Genomic DNA, 24,418 nt, shown 5'->3' with positions numbered 1-24,418 from the left:
AACTCACACTTGCAACTCTAACAGCAAGAAGATATGGAAGTGGTACCAAATAATATCAGTGACGTGTCACGATCTTAAAGGACCGTAATAAATAAGTGAGCTACGAGGAACCACAGAATGAAATAGAGTGGTAATTAACCACACAATAAATAAAGTGGTGTAAGATTGGAAGGTATTGATTCTTCAATGAAATTTAAGCCATGCATGTGTCACTCATCAAAACCATTTTGCGGTGGTTGATTCAATAAATGACTCATTTTTGGTGGAACAACATTTTGTTTTTGTTTATAGATAAACTTCATTCCAGTAGGTATTAAAACATTATGGATTTAGTTCATTTGTATCTTAAATTATATGTCAAGACTATAACATATTTAAGTTTTTATTGGAACAATTATATTAAATATATATTAAAAATTAGTTATTAATATAAATATGCATTAAAAATAAAATAAATTATATATATTTATACAAATATATTAATGATTAATTTTAGTGTATATTTAATATTTTTGTTGTGAGAAATGTTATTTATACACTAAATCAGCTATCAGTGTATTTGTATGTATAATGTATGTGTGGTTTAATTTATTTTTAATGTGTTTTATATTCCAGTATATTTTTATACTAGTGATGATTGATTTTGTGGCTAATTTTAATGTACACGTAGTATAACCTTTTTGTTATTGAAAATACAAAAATTTAACTTTTTAATTCATTTATTTTATATTTATTAAAAGAATAAATTTTAAATTTTACTAATAATAATTTTAACATATGTGTTTTTATGGCACAAGTTAATTAAATTACTAAAAAATTATATCTAAAATTTGAATTTGAGGTCATGACATTAAAAATATATATTATCATACTCTTATCCAATACAACCATATATTATATAAGAGTAAATTACTGTTTTTACACACAAAAGTTTTATATGTTGATAAATTTATCCAAAAAAAAAATTATAATTGTATTCATAAAAGATGGATTTTTATATGATAAAATTATCCAAACGTTAAAAAATAACCTAAAAATCTCAAATTACTCTTTTCTTAACCCTAATCCCAAATACCCTTTTCCAAAATTTCAATTCTCTCTTTATTCTTTTTATCAATTTTACCACATTTTTCACCAACACCATTATCTCTGTCACCGTCAGCCTCGTCTTCTTCCTTTTCTATTGTCACAACCATAAACAACAACAACTACAAATAATTAAACTACAAAAATATTCAGATTTTCTTTTTTTTTTTTAAAAAAAGAAGAGTTATGGAAGCGAAGAGAAGCATTGCGAGAGGGACTCCAATCTAACTAAGTTGTGCCACTGCTGTCCACACTGTCCTTATTCTTTTTGGTTCTGATTCCGCATATTAGATTTGCAGATGTGGAGGACGAGGAGGAGGAAGAAGAAGAGAGCACTATTCAGAGGAAGAAGAAAAAGACCAGGTATCTTCTTTTGAAAAGATGAAACTGAAGAAGGGAGCACTATTTGGACCTAGGGTTGACGGGGGGGGAAGCAAAAATTCAAGAAATTAAAAAAAAATTCATTGTCGTTTGTTGTTTATGATTGTGGAAAAAGAGAATGGGGGCTGACGGTTGATGAGATAGAGATGGTGGTAGTATTGGTGAAGGAGGTGGTGAAATTTCTAAAAAAAATAAAAGAAGGGGATGAGATTTAGAAAAAGATGATTGAAATTAGAGTTAGAAAAAGAATAATTTAAAGTTTTAAAATGATTTTTTAACATTTGAATAATTTTTTGTTATGAAATCTATCTTTCATAGATATAATTATAATTTATTTTTTGTGTGAATAAATTTATCAACGTTTAAAATATTTGTGGATAGAAATAATAGTTTACTCTATTATATAAAATGTATGAACGAGTGAATGATTTTTGAGGTGGACCTTGGACCTTGGGGGTGAAGTGCAACATAACAGTAGTCATAGGTGGGACAATTAAATTCTATAATGCGATATGCTACTAATTATAATATATGTGGCCTCATATTTAGAGGCAGATCAATTGGAGCCACAAATTAAAACCATATATAATTAAGTTTTTGGTTTACTTCTCCTTTGATTCACCCGCCTGCTCAGAAGATGAGTTATGATTATATATGATGGAGATGCAGATTGAGAAGGAAATTTCTCTAGTACTTCTTCCTTTTCATCATATTCCCGTGAACTCATTACAATTTTCCATTTTTAATTAGTTTGTATTTTCAGTTTTTCTTTATTATATGTTTAGTATTTTTGCTTTTAATTTTTTTTGGAAAAAAAACTGTGAAATAATAAAAGTCTAGTTTTTTATATTTACCTCTATCTTATTGTCATTTTTACTGTACTCAATCTTAAAAAAAAAAAAAAAAACTCAAATAAGAATATAACCAAACATACATTCGGAGGTTAGACACCCAAAAAAAATATTCATTCTGAGTTTGAATATTAATAATAGAAAAGGATTTATATCATCTCATATCTTAATTAAAAGTCTATCTCTTTTCCTAATTATATTGTTGTCTTTTAAGAACGTATAGCATATTAGCATATTAAACTTTTAATAAAAAATATATACAGAGAGAGTAAAAATTTATCTGTTATCCTTAAATGATTGATATTTATTCCAAAAAAAAAACAAGTGAAGAAGTGAGCACTATAATTAAATTATAGCTTAAATTTTGGTAGACATACCCAAAATTTAAATATAATGTTATAATTGATGTAATTTATTATAAGCAATATTACCAAATTAAACAAATTTAGTGAAATCAGGCATGTATTTCTTTTCAAGTAAAACTGTAGTATACTAACTCTTAGCTTCGTCACGTGGTTCAATCATCATGACTTACTTAATTACTTGGTCCCCTCATGGTTGAAAGAATTCAAATTTATCTCGGAAACTATATTATGTCATGTCACAAAACTATTAACCATTTAATATTTTTCTGAATAAAATTATTGTGCTTACTTAATTCTGCGCAGAAATGATCTAACTAAATAATTTAGCTAGGAACATATCCAAGTGACATCACATTTTAGTAATAAGATTATGTGATGAATTGATATAGTAATAGTAGAGTATAATATTTGTTGATAAATATTAACATTCCCTGCCTTCTCATCCACAACATACACACTTGTTTATGCCAGTTGTGTCCTAGTGACCATCGAAAAACTTGGATAGGTCTAGAGCTCCAACGCCAGCACAGATCATTCGGCGGCGCCATCTTCCTGTAGTTGAGCCTCTCAATGTATGTTTTATTTCGTAATTAAAATGGCAATACCGCTGAGAGTAATTAAATTGTTTTTTATTTCTTATTCCTGCTTTGTTGCAGAGAAGGATATGAGGAGGGATAATGATGATGCTGTTCCGAGGAAGGAGAAGGTTGTCACAACTAGGGGTGAAAATAGGCCAAGTCAGACCAGGTTTTATTCTTAACAGGCTTAATTTGACATGTAATTTGGTATAGACTTTTTAATAAGTACTGAGTTTGACCTGTTGTTAAATTTGACCTAGCCTAAAGTTCTGTCAATAGGTCTATTTTTTAATAATAATTAAATTTAAGATATAATTTAATTTTTAAAATTATAAAATATAAAATAATAAATTTATGAATAATATTGATACAAAATATACATATATAATTAAAAAGACAAATAGCTAAGTGAATAAAGGTATTATTATAAAATAGAAGACTCAAGTTTAAATCATTCTAATAGCATTTTTACTAGAATAATAAAACTCTCTATATATATTTGCAGGCTCAAACCGGCCTGACAGGCCTAACAGACTATTTCAAAAGTCTAGACCTGGCCTTTTAAAGAATATAGACTTTTTTAATAGCTTGAGCCTGGACCTATTTTCTATCAGGCCAGGCTAAGTCAGATCAAACACAGGTCAGGCTGCAAGCTCCTGCAGGCCGTCTGGCCTATTTCCACCCCTAATCACAACCACACAGGTGTATCCCTCCTTTATTTTTGCTCAGCCTGGACTGGACCTTCGTTGACAAATGAACAGCCCATATTCTTTCCTTCCACACAGGTGTATCCCTCCTTATTTTTGGTCCAACCATTAAACCGTTTTTGGACATATTTTTTTCTATAACAGCATCCTTTGTTCAGCCCATCACCGTACCCCTAACTGACCGCTCTTTCTGATTACATATCGTTGACCTGATCACAACATCCCTTCAGTTTAGCGATTTTTACTCCATTAATGCCTTCCGTTTTCATTGGGATTTGAATTTGAACTGATTTATTATTACTCCATTCATTCAATATATTTTCAATAATTACTAAATTACCCTTTCTACCATCTTCCTCTCTTGGCACTACTATCACCAACTCAGTAGTCGGGATCTCTGCTTACTAATAACACTATCGAATCCCTCGCACCTGAGATCTCGCATATTTCTAGAAAATAAGTTTACCTATCTCGCATATAATATTTTTTGTATTTTTATGAATTTTTTCATGCATAGATACATACACTAATTAATATAAAAAAAGAAGTTAAATATTAACAAAAATATCTAATTAATAATTATTTTTTAATGACTAATTAATGATTAATTATTTATTCATAATTATGCCAGGTAGAATTTTTTATTCTAAAATAATCGTTGTTCTGGAAAGTGGTTAAATATTTAGTAATGATTGTGTTTAAATTAAGACACACAAATTATGTATGAAAAAGACCTAAAAAAAAATTAATATAAAAAATTAAGCATTTTTGGTGTTAAAATAAAATATTTTTTATGTTATTGTAAAAATATTATAATATTATTTTTTATAAAAAAAGTAATTAACATACATATATGTGAGTAATTTTTATTAAATTTAAATTAATTTAATTAGACTTAGTTGATAAAAATATTTAAATATATAACGAGATTGGTAATTTTAAATTAAATCGAATTTGAATATATTAGATTTAAAATGAGTATATAAGAATGTATTTGTTTACAGAGACAAGACATTAAGACAAAGATATACAGACACAAGATAGTGTTTGACATAGAAGATATAGAGAGATATTGTATCCCAAAATACTGAATTAGTAAATTTAGTATTCATTCTGACAGAAAAGACATAGAAACACTAATAAAAGATATAACTTATTAATTTTTTATAATTATATTTTTTATTATTATATTTTTCATCTCAAAATTTTTAAATAAAAAAATAAAAATAAATTAAATTTGTATAATTTATTATAATTTATTATTAAATAAAATATAAATACATAAAATATTATGTCTCTATTTTTTATGTATCTTATCTTGTTTTATGTTGTTCCGGAAACAAACGCAAGATAAACTAGTTAACTGCTGAGATTTGAATTGGCTGTGGGCCCAGACAGATTAGATTAAGAATCAATTCCTGATGCCGAGAATTCGAAACCCTCTTGTTGAACATTGGATAGATCTGGAGCTCCAACTCAAGCGCAGATCATTCACTTCCTCTCACCATCGCCGGCGCCGTCTTCCTTTAGGTAAACCTCTGTTTTACTTCTTATAGAATCTCCATGTATGTTTTCTTTTGTAAATTAAATGGCAATACAGATGAGATTTGAATTTTAGTAATTATATTGTTTTTGATTTCTTATTCCTCCTATATTGTGTAGTTTCCTCGTACGTATGAGGAGGGGTCCCATTCCTGTTGATGATGATGCTGTTCCGAAGAAGGGGAAGGTTGTCACAACCACCGGGGGGTGGCCGGAACTGCTCCGCTGTACCACGACAAAACCACCGCCTATCCTTCTGGACGAGCTCATAGCGGAAATCCTGCTGAGGATACCGGCGAGGTCTCTCGTTCCATTAAGGAACAGCGTCTGCAGTTCATGGAGAACCCTAATTTCCAGTTCCCAATTTGCCAAGGACCACCTTCGGCGTTCAATGGCGGTGGATCCAGGCTTGAGCCACCCACTCATGGCCTATTATAGCCAAACCTACAGATACCCCATAATCGGAGTGTTCTCCGTACGATCTGTGATGGAGAACGCTCCCCATGAACCCACTAAAGTAGTTCCCTATGAGGGACGACGCTTCCGCCTCATCATTGGCTCTTGCAATGGATTGCTGTGCTTGCACGATGAAGAGCGCCAGGATGGATTCGTAATAAGCCATCGTGCCATGCTGTGGAACCCCTGCACTGGATTCACCTCTCAGCCGCTTGAAATTGGAGGTCTCCTCTGCACTTGCGGATTCGGTTATGATCATGTGAATGACAAGTATAAGCTTTTCGCGATTCTGGATAAGAAATCACGCATGTTTACATTCGGCCCAAAATCTACCTGGAGAACAATCCAGGATTTCTCCCGTAATTTTCGTGACGGCAATTACAGGGGTTGTCAGGTGAATCTTGTAGGGCTTTTTGTAAGTGGCACTGGCACTCTGAATTGGCTTTTTCACCGCTATCTTAGTTTTGTGTGGGTTCTTTCCCTTGACTTGGTCAAAGAGACTTTTAATCAGTTTTCCCTTCCCAACAGGGATTCAGATGATGATCACAGGGTGACTCCCCAATTGGGTATCTTGAGGGATTGTCTTGCTGTTTGTTATGAGACTAAGAAAACTCATTGGACTGTCTGGTTGATGAAGGAGTATGGAGTTCCTCAGTCTTGGACTAAATTGGCCATAATCCCCCACCACCCGCTACTCGGTCGTCGTCCTTTAAGCCTACAGCCTATATACATGTTGAAAGATGTTCTTCTTGCTATTGCTCCGAGTGGCAAGTTTGTTTTATGTAATTTAAATGATGGCAGCATAGATATTCCTAATATTGACAGCTCCAGTGATGGCATGCCCAAACTTTGTCCTTTAACTCAGCACTCATCTGGAAGGATCTTTGAACTCTATCATGAAAGCTTAGTTTCACCGTTCCACTTTGGTCTTCCAAGTTGCTCATCTGAAATGCGGTTAATTAAGCCAAGCCTATAATCACTTAAAGATGGTTTGCATTTTGGGTACCTTTTTGGTGAAGGATTTCCTACACTATCTCTTGAATCCATAACTTTATTATCATTATGTAGTGCCTTGTTTTTTTGTGTTTTATAGACTCTGTCTAACTGTCTTTATGTTTAATGTTTTTTAATTAGGTTCCTTATGAATAGATTCGTTTGCTTTAGTTAGATATGTATTTATCATGAAATGCTGTATTCAATGATCTCACAATGATCTATAATCCTTCACCATTAAAATTTCGCTGCATAATTTTCGTGGCACTTGCTCTATCTTTGTTCCTTCTTGCCATGCTTGACCTATACAAACCCCTGGACCTATAAGACGGATATATATAACAAGTTGATCGTTGAAAGGGTAAGGATGTTTAACTGCAAATACCAGAGACAACCGAAATTAAATAAAGTCGGCACGTGGCAGCACCTTAAGCAATGCATAGCCACCCTGTTTGTTATTTGTTGTATAATCACTTAACAGAATAAGAAACATATGAAGTGGTAAAAGGGTCACCAAGAAAACAATGACATAGTAGTAGACCATGCTGAAATCTAGAGAAGTTTAGAGTAAAATTATGGCGAGTTTAGAATTCAGGTAATGGTATGATAATAGTATGAAGATGCAATATGAACGGACAGTCATAAACAAATTGTATGAAAGAAACAAATGGTGCTTACCAGGTTTTGGAAAGCCTTGTGGGAATTCTTTCACATCGAAAAGCCCATCCCCAAATTCATATGCTAAATCACAAGGCTGCTCAGTTGGCATAACTTCCTTAATGTCTCTCAGTGCAAAATACAAAGGAGCGAAAGAGTCAGCAAATGGGGCCAAAATTGATCCACCTGGGTGGTTGTGAAATTCAGAAAAAGATGTTAATAGCAAGGACAATCAAGTATAACCTTGTAACCATGATGCACCCACAACCCATAAGGGCACCCCAAAGAACAAAATAATGAAAAAAGGTTGATCAACTCGAATGCATTCCTCAAAGATCCTTCATTAAACCACAATGACATCAGCATATTTAAAGGAAGACTAACATTTGAAACCTCTTCAATCTCCAACTATAGTTCTATGCTCGACATTAAGAAATCACAATCTAAAAAAGTGAAGAGTGATACTATACAAGGTTGACATCATTATGGAGAGATTTCAAATATTGTAATTAGAAAATTTAGATGTTTCTTATTTTCTTTTAATTTTTCCTTCTGTGTGTATGGGCACATATTCTGTTGATCTGTTCTAATAATAGCTATTTTATTTGATCAATATGAACAATCAAACACACCAAATCAATCATAAAAGTTCCTCATAAAAGTTGTCACTTGTCACCATTTCTTTTTTACTTCCTCTCTAGCAGAGAAAATTGACAAGTAAAATTGAATGTTCATCTCATCAATTACAATATTGCATGAATATACAAAGATTCAAGGTATAAATCAATTAAAAATACTATAATGTTACTTTTTTTTCTTTCTTTTGTTTAGCCTACTTGCTGCTGCAAGTGATTTGAGATAAAAGTGATATACACAGTTGGAACACTGCAAACTAGAGATATATAAGAAAAAGAAATGGTACGTAAGTTCATCGCCATATGTCACTTGAATCAGTAACTGAGCAAAGGCATCCATGCATTTCTCAGCCAAAAAGTAATAAACTTACCAATGAGACGTCCATAGGCCTTCCCATCAGTGCAAGAAAATATAGCCTTTAAAAGTAGCAGAGGAATCAACCAGAGCCTTCAAATAAATTTTACAAGAGCAAAGAGCAAAAAGGAATTGTGAGTTTACCTTTCTGTAGGAATTTATCCAGGAAAGTGGCATCGGTCCTATGACACAAATGTTCAAAATCAACCTTAGCTTTTAAAGATTAAGACGGGCTAAATATGGAAGGAGAATTATACACACACACTCTCTCTCTCTTTCACACATACAGAGAATTTCTTTTTTCTTTTCTTTTCTTTTCAACCAAAAAAGATACATTCAAGCACAATAGTAGAAGAATTTTGCAAGCAGAAGCTATTAAAAAGTGCAGGATGAAATCGCAGAGAAAGAAACAGTTCCTAATTCAACTTAAGGGATTCTAAAATAATTATTCAAATTAGAAAATTTTTGGTATCATAGTTGAGGAGCTAAATAGGGAAAGACATTTTTTAATCACTCTGATTTATGTTTACATGAAACTAGGAAAAAGAAAAAAGTCCATAGGCCTTTTCATGGGGACTGTATTTTTTAATTCATTTCCATTTCGCTCCTCTCCAAGAAAAGCATGGAGTGATGGGGAACAGAATGCATTCATTATATTAATGTATGACCAGTACCTACAATAACAATGAACCGATTCACCTGACTAACCTCCGGTTGTTCGGCAGTTATAATATTCAAGCATAACATCATCTTTGTTGGAGTTGGCGAACAACTGCGATGCACTTTTCTTTACAAGCTTGGAATCCTCATATCGCGAACCTGCTATCTGCCAAGCGATTGATACAAGTCTGCAAAAAATCTCCCAAAGATATACATTCTCATACTTAGTAAAGATCAATTTGGAATACAAATTTAAGTTACTGAATATAAGTATTTCCATAAAGGAGAGAGGAACATACCTAGGTTTTAACAGAAGCAGCAGCCGATGACGTCTTTCCTCAGGAATATCTTCAATCTTTTTCCTGAAAATGAAGGTGACATTATTGAACCAAAAATCTAGTTGCAATGTATTCCCTCACAGCAGCACACCGACATTACATAATCACAAATGATCCTTGTGGGAATTCTTTCACATCGAAAAGCCCATCCCCAAATTCATATGCTAAATCACAAGGCTGCTCAGTTGGCATAACTTCCTTAACGTCTCTCAGTGCAAAATACAAAGGAGCGAAAGAGTCGGCAAACGGTGCCAAAATTGATCCACCTGGGTGGTTGTGAAATTCAGAAAAAGATGTTAATAGTAAGGACAATCAAGTGATGCACCCACAACCCATGGCCATAAGGGCCACCCCAAAGAACAAAATAATAAAAAGAGGTCGATCAACTCAAATGCATCCCTCAAAGATCCTTCATTAAACCACAATGTCATCAACATATTTAAAGGAAGACTAACATTTGAAACTTCATATGTAATGTAACTAATTACTGATGAAATGAATGACATCGATATGTTACAAGCGCATTTGAAGATTTATACGTTTGTTGTTCCAAATTTCACTTACATGATATATATGCAACATAAGTGTCATAAATTTCTAATTATATATTGCCACAAACAGAAATATCTGATTGGATGAAAAGAGTAGTAGTTCATGATAATTAATCTCATGTCAAAAACAGTTAATGGTAAATATAACAAGTGTCGGCAGGAAGTGGAGATTGAGAGAAAAAGAGAGAAGAATTAGATTTTATATTGCATCCAAGGAACACATAAATGTGGGTTTTAGGCCATGGATTTTGCAAAGGGACCAAAATCATGTAAGTGCCCCACATTTGGACCCCATTTGTTTTTAATTCAACGGTTAAACATACAAGTAAAGATTATTTGAGAGTATATAGTAGGCATATGCCAGTTGCTGTTCCATTAATGGCAGAGCAAATGAATTGCATAACCTCAAGTCTTGTGTGTGGGCCCTTTGCTTCCTCAACAAATAGTTCTCTTTTTCTGCTTTTGAAGGACTTTGACTCCTAAATCCATCATAACAAAGATACTCCTTTTATAATCAACATTAGTAAGAGATCATGATAAAATCTCTACATCAATTAGAATAGAATGAACAAATAGATTATGACAAAATCTCCACATCAATTATAATGAACAAATCTTTATTTTTTCTTAATCTTAAATTGTCACGTGGGTTTACATGACCACCTCATTTTTTGTTCAAGTAAAACATACATCCTTGTCCAAAGTTGGAAGCTGTTGAAAATTTGCAAGAGTTTAAGGATTTCTCATTATTTTACAACAGCTACGTCTAGACACTTGTTAAGTTAATATCTATGTACTTCTACATCATTTTTGAAGGTAGAAATATAAGTATGAGTATCAGGTGAAGGTGTAAGCCTGAAATTAAAGTGAGAAAAGGATCCAGCTGTCAGATAAAGCCTTTATTATCTTCTGTAATTTATTGCTTTTGAACTTACTGAACCTTAGAGAATGATACTACTTGACACGACATTTATCTATAACTGCACTGCTTTTATCTTTCTACTCTCTATTGTTCATTTCCCTCACCTTTCTCGCGTGAAACCAACGTTATTCTTGAAATCATACACTTATTTTGAGACAGAGAGAAAGCTAGAAGAGTAGTATTTGTCATGCAATTTTTTCTTATTAAATGGAATATGAACATAGTATAATCAAAATTCGCATTCCATAGAATAATTGAATGTAGAAGTCAACACAATATCTTACATATATTTTCTTCTTTTTCCCTTTTTTTATATATTTTTTTTAAGAATGGCTCATAATATTTTCTGCAAAGTGATATTAGTTAAAGCCGTGAATTATTCAACTAATTATTTGCATATTGCAAGGCTGAAACTCTAATAAATGCACGAGTTAAAGGGATACCGTACAAAATTAAGTAGGGTCATAGAAACAATGACCTAACACATTGTTGGTCTCTAACACAAACTAAACATGTTATATCATGAATCACGAATCTGTGGCACATTCATGTGAATCACGTATCACACTAATAATATTATTGTTACCAATTTGTAAAGCGCACTCGTTAATTCTAATGCACACATGCTTATATCATGATGATAAATAGTTGTAACTAGAGGATTTCTGTTTATTGCATGCTGATGTGAATATTTAAGTACATTTCTAACAAAATGGTAATATATATGATTGAATTTCGAATAAATAATGTAAATACTAAATACATTGCTATGATAAAAACACTGAGGCAGTCACTTCTGAATAAAGTAACAAGCCTCTAACAGAGCATGCTATTCATTTAACAAGCTATACACTCTGTTCTTTCTCCAACTAAAACAGCAAACATGGGATATAATAATATTTCCCTCACGCATGCCTTTCAGACACAAACTGTTAAACAAATCATCCATTCAACTGAATGAATTTCTTCAATGATCTCACAATGAGCGTGCAGGCATAATACTAAGATTAACAAAACAAATGGCGCTTACCGGGTTTTGGAAATTCATATGCTAAATCACAAAATGGAGCCAAAATTGATTCACCTCTTCAATCTTCAACTATAGTTCTATGCTCCAAACATTATGGAAAGACTTCAAATATTTACATGTTTCTTATTTTCTTTTAATTTTTCGTTCTGTTTATGGACACATATTCAGTTGATCCCCATTTGCTTTTAATTCAACCGTTAAACAAATAAGCAAAGATTACTTGAGAGTATATCATAGGCATATGCCAGTTGCTGTTCCATTAATGGTAGAGCACAAGAATTGCATACCCTCAACCAAGCCATGTGAAGGACTTTGACTCCTAAATCCATCCTAACAAAGATACTCCTAAATCCATCCTAACATTAAAAACTAAAAAGAGATTTTGACAAAATCTGCACATCAATTATAATGAACAAATCTTTATTTCCTCATTGAAAGTCTATGAGCTTTCTAGAAGGGAAAAGTCTAGTTATGTTAGTGTCTTAAGGATGAACATTTAATTAGGTTCCTTATAAATATCGATATTCGTTTGCTTTAGTTAGAATATGTATTTATCATGAAATGCTATATTAGTTTTTTAATGCATTTTGGAAGAAAGCAAAGCTAATATTTCTATTCTTTGTGCTGAGAAAGCTAATTCTGCCATTCTATTATAATGCACAGCCTACATGAGTAACACAGTGATAAAGGTTCAGTACAGAAATTTCTACTTAGCCACCCTATTTGTTATATGTTGTATAATCACATAACAGAATAAGAAACCTATGAAGTGGTAAAAGGGTCACCAAGAAAACAATGATACAGTAGTAGACCATGCTGAAATCTATCATAGAGATGTTTAGAGTAAAAATATGGCAAGTTTAGAATTCAGTTAATGGTATGAAGATGCAATATGAACGTACAGTCATAAACACATTGTATGAAAGAAACAAATGGTGCTTACCAGGTTTTGGAAAGCCTTGTGGGAGTTCTTTCACATCAAAAAGTCCATCCCCAAATTCATATGCTAAATCACAAGGCTGCTCAGTTGGCATAACTTCCTTAATGTCTCTCGGTGCAAAATACAAAGGAGCGAAAGAGTCAGCAAATGGGGCCAAAATTGATCCACCTGGGTTGTTGTGAAATTCAGAAAAAGATGTTAATAGTAAGGACAATCAAGTATAACATTGTAACCATGATGCACCCACAACCCATAAGGGCACCCCCAAAGAACAAAATAATAAAAAAAGGTCGATCAACTCAAATACATTCCTCAAAGATCAGACTAACATTTGAAACCTTCAATCTCCAACTATAGTTCTATGCTCAAAACATTAAGAAATCAATTAAAAGCGAGTGTTCATCTCATCAATTACAATATTGTGTGAATATACAAAGACTCGAGGTATAAATCAATTAAAAAAACTATAATGTTACTTTTTTCTATCTTTTGTTTAGCCTACTTGCTGCTGCAAGTGATTCGAGATAAAAGTGATATACATAGTCGGAACACTGCAAACTAGAGATATATAAGAAAAAGAAATGGTAAGTAAGTTCATCGCCATATGTCACTTGAATCAGTAACTGAGCAAAGGCATCCATGCATTTCTCAGCCAAAAAGTAGTAAACTTACCAACGGGTCGTCCATAGGCGTTCCCATCAGTGCAAGAAAATATAGCCTTTAAAAGTAGCAGAGGAATCAACCAGAGCCTTCAAATAAATTTTACAAGAGCAAAGAGCAAAAAGGAATTGTGAGTTTACCTTTCTGTAGGAATTTATCCAGGAAAGTGGCATCGGTCCTATGACACAAATGTTCAAAATTGATAACCTTAGCTTTTAAAGATTAAGAGGGGCTAAATATGGAAGGACAAACACTCTCTCTCTCTTAGAATTTCTTTGTTTTCTTTTCTTTTCAACCAAAAAATATACATTCAAGTAAATAGCAGAAGAGTTTTGCAAGCAGAAGCTATTAAAAAGCAGAGAAAGAAACAGTTCCTAATTCAACTTAAGGGATTCTAAATTCAAGTTATGTCAAATTAGAAAATTTTTGGTATCATAGTTGAGGAGCTAAATAGGGAAAGACATTTTTTAATCACTCTGATTTATGTTTACATGATACTAGGAAAAAGAAAAAAGTCCATAGGCCTTTTCATGGGGACTGTATATTATAATTCATTTCCATTTTGCTCCTCTCCAAGAACAGCATGGAGTAATGGGGAACAGAATGCATTCGTTCTCCTCTTCAAGCATCACATCGTCTTTGTTGGAATTGGAGAAAAAGTGTGATGCACTTCTCTTTACAAGCTTGGAATCCTCATATCGCGAACCTGCTATCTGCCAAGCGATTGATACAAGTCTGCAAAAATCTCCCAAAGATGTACACTCTCATACTTAGTAAAGATCAATTTGGAATACAATTTTAAGTTGCTGAATATAAGTATTTCCATAAAGGAGAGAGTCTTTTTCCTGAAAATGAAGGTGACATTATTGAACCAAAAATCTAGTTGCAATGTATTGCCTCACACCAGCACACTGACATTACATAATCACAACTGATATTCATGGAATAGACTATGAAGCTGTGAAGCACAACTGTGATACAATAGAGTGATAAAGGTTCAGTACAGAAATTTCTATTATAATGCACAGCCTACATGAGTAACACAGAGTGATAAAGGTTCAGTACATAAATTTCTACTTAGCTTATCATATCACCAAGATGATGATGACAAACTATTATTACATAACACCAAACAACATCAATCTCACATATGCATAAACTCCTAATTTTCACTTATTTCTATATATCACTATCATTGGACATACTCTGCACAAAAGCATTGGCCTCAATTGTCTGGAGCTCCCAAGGCAGCAACATGCTCTGCAGTAGTACCGTCATTGATTGCACAGCTATCAATCACTTCGAATCCGTGAAAGAGTGTCACACAAGGAATCCTCCCCCGCAATTCCCTGAATTGCGTCAGAAAATCAGGATATTCATTGAGATTCATAGCAAGAAACTGAAGTTGACCAATCAGATTCCTTGCTTCATTCATGAGGGAGTAATCCCTGGCCTCAAGAGGAGTCATTTTGAGTAACAAAAAGAAGCGAGAATGGTTCATCATTTGGTTTGCAACATCAGGGTTGCAACCTAATTCTTCAACATTCTGCTCCTCTTCTTCTGTCCTTGCTCTTTTGTTATTGTTATCTGGAGATTCTACTTGGAATCCCTTGTCCTCCTTCTCCTTTTCTTCTTCTGAGGAGTCACCGGGAGACTTCCTTTTGGTGCCGCTCCCAGCCTTATTTCCCAGACCTAGGACATCGTCATCAGCCATCCTAGAACAAAACGAGAATTAAATCAGCAAAGTTAACAAGAATCCTCACTTGACAAGCATAAGTTAACCCTCTTCAAAATCAGCAAACATTCAACCCAAAATTCACACATAAAAGATATTTTCGTTCTAAATCTAGATCCAACTTTATGAATATGAACCAAAAACATTAGAAAATTCAAAATTCATCTAATAATCTTTCTTTCCTTAAAAACAAGGCACACATAATACTGAACTGTAACTAGTGTGAAACCCTAGCATAGAACGTGAAACCGAATTTTCCAAAACTAGAACTACACAATAGAAAAAAACGAATCAGAATTCAGGATTGAGCTGTTGCAATTGTAAATAATGTGATAATGATTTGAAGGAGAACATAAATCGCGAAGAAAATCCAAATTCAGAGCACTAACAATAGAAAAAAAACGAATTAGCATTCAGGATTGAGCTGTTGCAATTGTAAATAATGTGATAATGATTTGAAGGAGAACCTAAATTGCGAAGAAAATCCAAATTCAGAGCACTAAAAACGAAGAGAAGAAGAGAAACTTACGAAGAAACAGAGATGGAGAAGAATTTCGCGCGAGTCTCTGCGATTTCAAATTTGAGTGTAATCGTTAGTAAATAATGTGATAATGATTTGAAGGAGAACGTAAATCGCGAAGAAAATCCAAATTCAGAGCACTAAAAACGAAGAGAAGAAGAGAAACTTACGAAGAAACAGGGATGGAGAAGAATTTCGCGTGAGTCTCTGCGATTTCAAATTTGAGTGTAATCCTTAAGAGTGTTTAAGTTTAAGTCTAATCTTATTGGAAGAAACGAAATAAAAGCCCAATATATTACATAAAGGTCCAATATATTCTATCTGGGACAATGTTTTTCACTTTTTATGTTAAATCGTATAATATAAAGTTATATTTGTGTACTATTATTTTTCAATATTTATAATTTCTACTAATAAAGAATGGATGCAACACAAAAATATTAAACAAAATAAACTCCGGTAGTCCCCAAAAAAAAAAACATAATAAACTCAGATTTATCGTGAACCCTATCATTCTTTTGTTTAATTAAGTAGTATTATTATATTTGACACAAAAAAAAGTAGTATTATTATAGGAGTTAACAAATTTTTCGGTCTATGTGCTAATTAAGTATAAACTTTATACTACTTTTTTTTATATACCTAAACTCTGTTACTTTATACCATTAGCTAGTTAGTAATTATTTGTACTTTGTAGGCTGTTAAACTAGAAAAAATATATATATAGAAAAAACGTATAATGCTTTTCTCGGTCCGAAATAAAATTAATTCATGCACTAAAATAATTATTATATTTAGACATTTTAGTAACACATTATAACAGCAAAAATAAAATATCTTTCAAATTTTTCGTTATATATTTTTTAATATATTTTTTTATTTTTCAATAAAAATGTAAAACAATTAAAAATAACATAACTCATAGATATCTAAACTAAAAATATTTTCACAATTATTTTAACTCATTATAACTCATTAAGTTCTAGTATGAAAATTTTTAAATTTTTTAATTAAAAATCCTATTACAACTACAAAAGAATTAAATTTTATTCTTATAAAACTTATCAAAATATATTTAAATTAATTAGTTTAAATAACTCTTATCTAACATAACAGGTGTTACTTGGTCGATCTATTATTTCTTGGAGAGTTAGAGTATAAGTATTCATTTGGGATTGAAAAAGAAATGTTAAATAATTAAGTTTTTTTTTTTAACTAAGTTAAACTAAATCAAATTTACTTAGGCGCACTTTTTTTGTGTTCTTCTTCTTTTTCCTCATATTCCTTCATTATCATTATCATAGTATCTTTCTCTTTCTTCTCTTCTTTTTTCTTCTTCTTTTTTCTTTTTATTATTTTTTCTTTTTTTTAGAAAACAAAAAGAGAACAAAAAAAAGAAAATACATGACAAAAAAAGAGTAACGAAAAAAAGAAAGAAGAAGAAGCATTTTATTTGATGTGTCACGGTTAATAAAATTTTACTGTAAAAATTAAAAAATTTATGTGTTCCAAAAGAAATTTCAATAATATTTTTTTGTTTCGTATTTTTTTCAAACTCTTTTTCTTTCTCTCCTACCTTCTTCTTCGTATCATAATCTTTTTGTTTCACACTCATAAATTTTTTTATTTCACCTTTTAAAAAGAATAAAATAAATAAATAAAAAATATCAAACAAAGAAAAAAAATAAATAAAAAAGAAGTAATTATGCAACTTTTTATTTTATCTTTTAATTTACAATAAAAACATAAAAATTATATACGAAGAAGATTGAAAAAGAATAAAAAACATTAAAAAAACTGTAACATCAAGTCCAAAAACCTTGAAAATTTTTTATGTTAAAGTTAAGAAATTTATGTCTCACAGTTAAAAATTTTTGTACTATTTTTCATGTGAAGAAGAAGCGTGTAATTCAGACTGTGGTTTATAAATTGTAACTACAGTAATTTTGTTTATTGCATGCTGATATGGATCTATTATATATTTTTAATTTTACAAACAAAATGTGTCACATGTTACTTCCTCATTGTAATTAGAATTAAATTTTTTTCTTCAAAATTAAGAAATTCTTGCCTCCTCCAAATTAATTTTACAACAAAAATGTGTCACATGTCACTCTCTTATTGCAGTTGAAATTAAATCTTTCCTTTCAAAATTAAAGAGTTCTCCCCTTTTTCATACTAATTTTACAACCAAAACGTGCCACATGTCACTCTCTCATTGCAATTGAAATCAAATCTTTCCCTCCAAAATTAAAGAGTTCTCCCCTCCTCCCTCTTCCTTTCTTTATATCTCTTATTCCTTCAACCACTCTATCTATTTTATATATCATTATTAATATCAATGACTAATTACTAATTTGACAATCAAAATATGCAACATGACATTCTTTAATTATATTAAAATTTAAATTAAAATATTAAAACTGAAATATACCTATATTATGTATCATATATTACTATTTAATTTAATAATCAAATATCTCACATGACACTCTCTTATTAAAATTGAGCGAAAATATTTTTTTCCAAAATCAATAAACTCCCTTCCTAAATTCTCTTATCCACCTCTCTCTATTTTTCTATTTTTCTCTACCATTTTTACTCTATATATAATTTATATTTTATATTAGTAATTTTGACAAATCAAAATATGTAATCCGATATTTTTTTATTACAATTAAAATAAAATTATTTCTTCCAAAACTAACAAACTATCACTGTCATTCTTCATCTTTATCTTTCTATCTCTTTTCTTTCATTCTCTATTTTTTCTACCTTTCTGTTCTACAGAAAACAAAATTAACAAAATAATATAATTCAAATAAAAATTTATTATTATTATTATTATATACATTTTTTTAGTTTTAAATATTCACCACTTATCTTTCTAATCTATATTTTTATTTCTCTTCTTTCAAATATTTATTATATATAATTTGAAGATAATACTAATGTTATAATTAAAAATTAGAATAAAAATTCAATTGTTTTAAAAAAATTAATTTTGAATTAATTTTATAACTATCAATATAAATTTTTTATGCTAATATTTAATTATATTTTTATATACATAGAGAGAAAAAATATTATTTTTAAATAACAAATATAAAATTAATTATTTCAATTTGTGCAACAGACTTAACACCTAATTAAATATAAAAGTATACACGTTAAATTGTTTCAAATTTTAGATAACGAATATTAAAATTAATTGTTAATAAAAAATTAGACATTTTCATATAAAAATAATAACTAAAAATCTTATTATTTGAATTTTTATCTATAGAAACCTTGGTCTTTTTAGTCAGAGACTTTTGTCAATCTACGATATTTTTTATAAAAGTAGTTTGATTTTATAAATCTTTTGTGCCATGCATAATCTATACTGTCAGAACAAAGTAGATTGTAATTTTTAAAAATGTATATTTCGGTAATGTTATTACAGACAAAAATATTAGTTAAAGTGAATAGGTAAGTACACTCCTAATAAAATCATTACATTTTGAATTTGAAATAAACGACTAATACAACTACTAGTATTCATTTTTCAACCAGAATAATCAATGTCTACAAAGCTATGATCGAAACACTGGCAGTCACTTCTCAATAAAGTAACCTCTAACAGCATGCTATTCTCTTGACAAGCTATACACTCTATTCCATCTCTAACTAAAACAGAAAACATTAGATGCAATGCAATCATATTTCCTTCATGCATGCCTTTGAGACATTTGCACGTTACTATCACTTGGCAAATACACAAACTGTATAACAAATAATTCATTCAATGATCTCACAATGATCTGTAATCCTTCACCATTAAAATTTCGCTGCATAATTTTCTCGGCACTTGCTCTATCCTTGTTCCCTCTTGCCATGCTTGCCCTATACAAACCCCTGGACCTATATGACGGATATATATAACAAGTTGATCGTTGAAAGGGTACGGATGTTTAACTGCAAATACCAAAGACAACTGAAATTAAATAAATTCGGCACGTGCCAGCACCTTAAACGATGCATAGCCACCCTGTTTGTTATATGTTGTATAACCACATAACCTAGAGGACTAAATTTGTTTAGTGAAAATTAAGAAGTCTTGCTGCAGAAATTACTAAACAGTTTGGGCAGCAATTTAAAATAAAAACTGGGAGTAATCAAGACATTATTTTCGAACCAACTCATTTGTTTTATCAAATTTTAATAAGTCCATATTACTCCAAAAAATTTTAGGGAATTTGACCAAGTGGTTTGGAAGATATGAATTTTTGAAGTTTAGTGGTTGCTGTAAAATTTTTTGGTTTTCTGGTTCTACATTACCAACTTTCAGACCCTATAACTTTTGATTTTTTTGAAATTTTGAGTTGCTTTTAAACGTATTTTAAAGATCTATCAGTCTATTTTAAGTGAGTACAAATTTCATATCCATTACTATTTTGTAGAGTTAGTTATGTCCCTTGAAAGTTGGGTTGTTCACAGAAAATGAAGAACTAATTTAAAGTAACAGGGCAACACTTCCAACTGACTTTTAATTAACCAAACGAGGTGCTATGGATTTAGAATTTATTTGTACTAAAACTTATTAGTTTTAAGTATATCCTCACCAAAATTTAGAAGTAATGGATTAAAATTGAATTTATTACAGATTTATCAAAAACAGGACTGCTTGTTGTATTTTTTCTGAATTCTCTTTAGTGTAGCAGCAAATTTTATTAAGTTAGCTATCTAATTCAATTCTAATCTAAACGTGGTAAAACTTGGCTTAGACCCAAAGGATATGTCCGAATTTGGCAGAATGTATGAACTTAGTTAAACAAAGGTGTGTAAGTTATCCCTAAGATACATTTAAAGTTAAAAGGTGATGCGGAGGTACGCCTAGTTTCACAGTAATGCGGAGGTACTTTTAGCTTCTTGGTGATGCGGAGGTATGCTTAGCTAAGTGGAGGAATAATGGAAACGATACTTAGAGAGAAAGAAAAGGAAAGTAATGAATGAAATAAATAAATGAGAATTGTATGTTAAACGGGTCCTGTGCCAAACTGCTAATGCGAAAGTGCCCGCCTAATTGATAGCTTGAGATTGCTAATGCGGGAATGTTCGCCTAACTGATAGCACTGTTTTTTACTGCGATACACATTAGAATGTTATTATAATGAGGCCTAATTGACACGGGTAACCGTGATGTTAAGGTGTCTAACTGACACAGTAAAGGAACCATATTCGGGGTTCACTCCGAGTAACGTTGGGTTGCGGGTAGCAACCGACGCATGAGCTCATGGCCTGTGCTAGGAACAGGCATGCATCATCTTGTTTGCGCATTTACATTTGATTGTGTTTGCTTTATTTTGTTTATTTGTGATTGTGCTGTTGTTTTGGTGATTTACTTGTGTGCTAGCTTGATGGATATTTTACTTATATTGTGGTCTTAATAATATATTTAGGAATGTTGTTTATGGATAAGGAATTGTTAATGTGATTAGGATTTTGTTTAAGTAACGTGATTTAAAGAAAGGAATTTAAAACTGATTTAAGTGAAATTGTTTTTATGATATGAAGTAGCTATTTGTATTTACTCTGTTTATTGTGGCGTTCACGTTCCCTACTGAGAATGTGTGGCTTTGTTCTCACCCCAAAGTTTTTAAAAGAACCCTTTCAGAGGTATAGACAGGATGACTAATTGAAAAGCTACGGACGAATAGAAGGCTTGTTTGGCTAGTTGCTTTTGAGTTTATTTCCCCTCACCCTTGATGTTGTAAAGTGTTGTATTTTTACAGAGGGGTAGGTTTGTATTTAAGTCTTGTATGAACTATTATTATGTATTAATATTAATTATGTGAGTATATGTTTATCTGACATAGTTGAGTTTGAAGTATATACCAAACTAAAAGAAATTTCGTTTTTCTTAAAAATTATCGACCAGTTAACGTGTAGAAGGTCAACATTAAATAGCTAATAAAAGGATAATAGAGTCGTAACGCCTTATTCTTAATACGATCATGACGTGCTAGAAGTTAAGGTGTTACACAATTCAATTCAATCTTTTCTTTAATTGCACAAATTTAAAGGCCTGCTCTTCATGTTGTTACACCTTACAAAATAATATATTATTATATTAAATTATAATTAATTATTTTTATTTATATAAAAAAATAAATTAATATTTTTACACTTTACAAAATAATTTTTGGTTGGATTGCTTATTTTTATTTAAAAGATTTAAAATGTTAACCACATTATAAAATTAACCATTGTGATGTAGTATGTTTTATTCGTTTGTGATATAACTTTTAAAATTAGTCAATATTATTATGTCGTTATTGTTTATGAAAGTAACTTCTTGTTGTTTTTTAAATTCTTTCAACATCAAAATTGTTTTTTTCAATTTCACCGTTTTCTTTACTTTTTGAACGTTTCTTTTTAAAAACAAAGGGTAAGGGTGTTCGGCCTAAATAGTATAAACACGTAAGAAATAAAAAAACACTAAAGAGTTAAGCCATAGAAGTTTAAAATTCTGATAAAATGGACTTTTTAGAGCGAATGCGTACATTAGATTTAATAACATTATTTTGTTGTATCCAGACAAATTCAATCCATTTTATAAAAAAAATGTGATCAATTAACCAACCTCCAAAACCACTTGTTGAAAACAATTTATTGTTGCATCCAAACATATAGATGTTTACTAATCTGACTAATATGGAACTTGGTAAGACAAGGAGGTTAAATAACTGAAAAATAAGATTAGTAAAGAATATTCTTTGAATGCTAAATTTAAGTATTGAATTCTTTTTCTTCTCCCCATAATTCAAAAAGTTTTTTTTATTATTGCCGAAGAAATGAAATAAAAGATAGCGTAGAGGTATAACAGTTATTATATGAGGTCTACCCAATGCTAGATGCAAAGGTGCATAATAGATCTATATGAACTGATGAGTTGTCCCGTAATAAACCCACCTGTTGCTGATAGTTTCTTCTCAGTCCCTTCTTGCATAATCTGAGCTCGAAGAAGGAAGAGATAAGAGAGCCCTATGGAGAATGTGCTCAGAAACTCATAATAGAGTTCGACCACAACGACCGGATTCATTATCTTTATGCATAAGTATACTAGATAATCCAGTATAAAAGATTGAAAAATCATCGCAAATCTCTATTTTTTATTATCTTCTATTTTTATTATCTATTGCAATCTCTGGATTATTATCTAATTTTCAATCCATATATTTATATAATGATTTTTCAACCTTCCAAATTTCTATATAAAAATAGAAAGAGATAGACTAGAAATGACATCTCTTATCTCACTGACACCAAAGAGAGGGATCTAAAATGAGTAAAATTTTGATACGGGTGGAATATAATGAAATAGAGCCACTTTGAGGTTTCCTTTCAAATAAGGCATATGAATGGAGCCATTGCGAAGAAGTTCCATGAGTTACGAAGGAAACTTCAAGCTCATATTGGTCATGAGTTGAGAACGGGAATTGAACTCTATGAGATCAAATTTTCCGTTGTTCCTTATTAGCTCAATGGTAGAGTGGTCGGCTGTTAATTGACTAGTCGTAGGTTCGAATCCTACTTGGGGAGGTTTGGTTCATTCCGAATTCTTGAATTCAAAATGAAAGGGTTGGGTTCGCTTTGACCGTTAAAAGTAGGTAACCCATTTCTCCTGTCTTTTGTTTGTCTCTATTGCATTCTATCTCATCGTATCCCATTCGGTTCTGCGATATTTGAGAATCGTCGTCAATACCTCGGTGTAGGTTCGGGATACTCCCTTGTTCCACAGTCCAGGGCTATTTAAACTAACAAATTCAGAATTCTCCGATGTACTAGTATTAGCAATAGCAAGTGAATCTTTGATGTAGTCATCAATTCTCCCGAGAGGCTACAATTACCGCGAGCAAACATATTAATGACGAGGAAGGCAGTTTTGCTATGCTACAAATACTTTACTTGTTCTGCTATTTCGCACAAGTCTGGCTGAGGAAGAATTACGAAGGATAAAAATATGCGAATTAAAAGTTAAAGCTTAGGACATAAATTTTTTATTTAGAAATATCCACCATTTACGAAAATTTTGTTTATTTTTTAAGAAAATAGTAAGGTAAGGCCATTCCATTTCGACAAATTAAAATACCCACATCCAAGTTCCATAGCTTTGGATCCGCTAGTCCGATCATGATTTTCTTACCCCCAGAGGTAAGGGTCCTTACCTTTTTGGCCGGTTGTGGGCGAGGAGGGATTCGAAGCCCAACACCGTGGTTCGTAGCCATGTGCTCTAATCCTCTGAGCTACAGGCCCCATTCCGTCTCCACTGGATCTGTTCCCGGAGTACCCTAAAACTAAAAAAAGGAACCTTCTCTCTCCCCATCCATTTCATTTCGGTTTAAGAAGATGTGAAAGCGCCTCTCTCTCTCTCTATAAGAATGGTGTGTTTCGAGGTGTGAAGTGGGCGAGAA

The 24,418-nt window shown here is 31.5% G+C and overlaps 3 protein-coding genes and 1 pseudogene across 5 annotated transcripts; 1 reads left to right on the top strand and 3 right to left on the bottom strand.

The window, feature by feature from the left end:
• Window positions 1–3,339: 3,339 nt before the first annotated feature.
• Window positions 3,340–6,942, top strand: LOC114927220 (F-box/kelch-repeat protein At3g23880; the record flags this gene model as incomplete). The annotated part of the gene is made up of 2 exons (XM_072231853.1): window positions 3,340–3,430; window positions 5,631–6,942. Coding segments are annotated over 2 exons (1,403 nt in total), but the record flags the coding sequence as incomplete, so codon positions are not given.
• On the bottom strand, window positions 5,196–10,377 carry LOC114927221 (uncharacterized). Of its 3 annotated transcripts, XM_029296863.2 has the most exons (8): window positions 10,060–10,181; window positions 9,705–9,870; window positions 9,566–9,628; window positions 9,315–9,454; window positions 8,751–8,788; window positions 8,623–8,668; window positions 7,638–7,802; window positions 5,196–7,334 (listed from the first exon to the last, which is right to left on the bottom strand). In XM_029296863.2, exons 2-8 carry the CDS (start codon window positions 9,794–9,796, stop codon window positions 7,171–7,173), a joined length of 708 nt encoding a protein of 235 aa, XP_029152696.1. In that variant the 5' UTR covers window positions 9,797–9,870; window positions 10,060–10,181; the 3' UTR covers window positions 5,196–7,170. The 3 variants fall into 3 exon arrangements, with proteins under 3 accessions (XP_029152696.1, XP_029152694.1, XP_029152697.1); XM_029296861.2 differs by having other exon boundaries at window positions 9,705–10,377; XM_029296864.2 differs by having other exon boundaries at window positions 5,196–7,280; window positions 9,705–10,377.
• A 4,169-nt stretch (window positions 10,378–14,546) lies between these two features.
• Window positions 14,547–16,430, bottom strand: LOC114927222 (uncharacterized). The gene is made up of 3 exons (XM_029296865.2): window positions 16,133–16,430; window positions 15,972–16,008; window positions 14,547–15,422 (listed from the first exon to the last, which is right to left on the bottom strand). The coding sequence occupies exon 3, from the start codon at window positions 15,419–15,421 to the stop codon at window positions 14,933–14,935; it is 489 nt and encodes a 162-aa protein (XP_029152698.1). The 5' UTR covers window position 15,422; window positions 15,972–16,008; window positions 16,133–16,430; the 3' UTR covers window positions 14,547–14,932.
• Window positions 16,431–22,379: 5,949 nt separating this feature from the next.
• On the bottom strand, window positions 22,380–23,100 carry LOC114927216 (putative protein TIC 214 N-terminal part; annotated as a pseudogene).
• Window positions 23,101–24,418: the final 1,318 nt, after the last annotated feature.

This window comes from Arachis hypogaea, unplaced genomic scaffold (assembly GCF_003086295.3).
Source record: "Arachis hypogaea cultivar Tifrunner unplaced genomic scaffold, arahy.Tifrunner.gnm2.J5K5 arahy.Tifrunner.gnm2.scaffold_59, whole genome shotgun sequence".
Classification (NCBI taxonomy): Eukaryota; Viridiplantae; Streptophyta; class Magnoliopsida; order Fabales; family Fabaceae; genus Arachis; species Arachis hypogaea.
The sequence above is the reverse complement of the archived record's forward strand: the minus strand, read 5'-3'. Positions and strand labels throughout refer to the sequence as shown.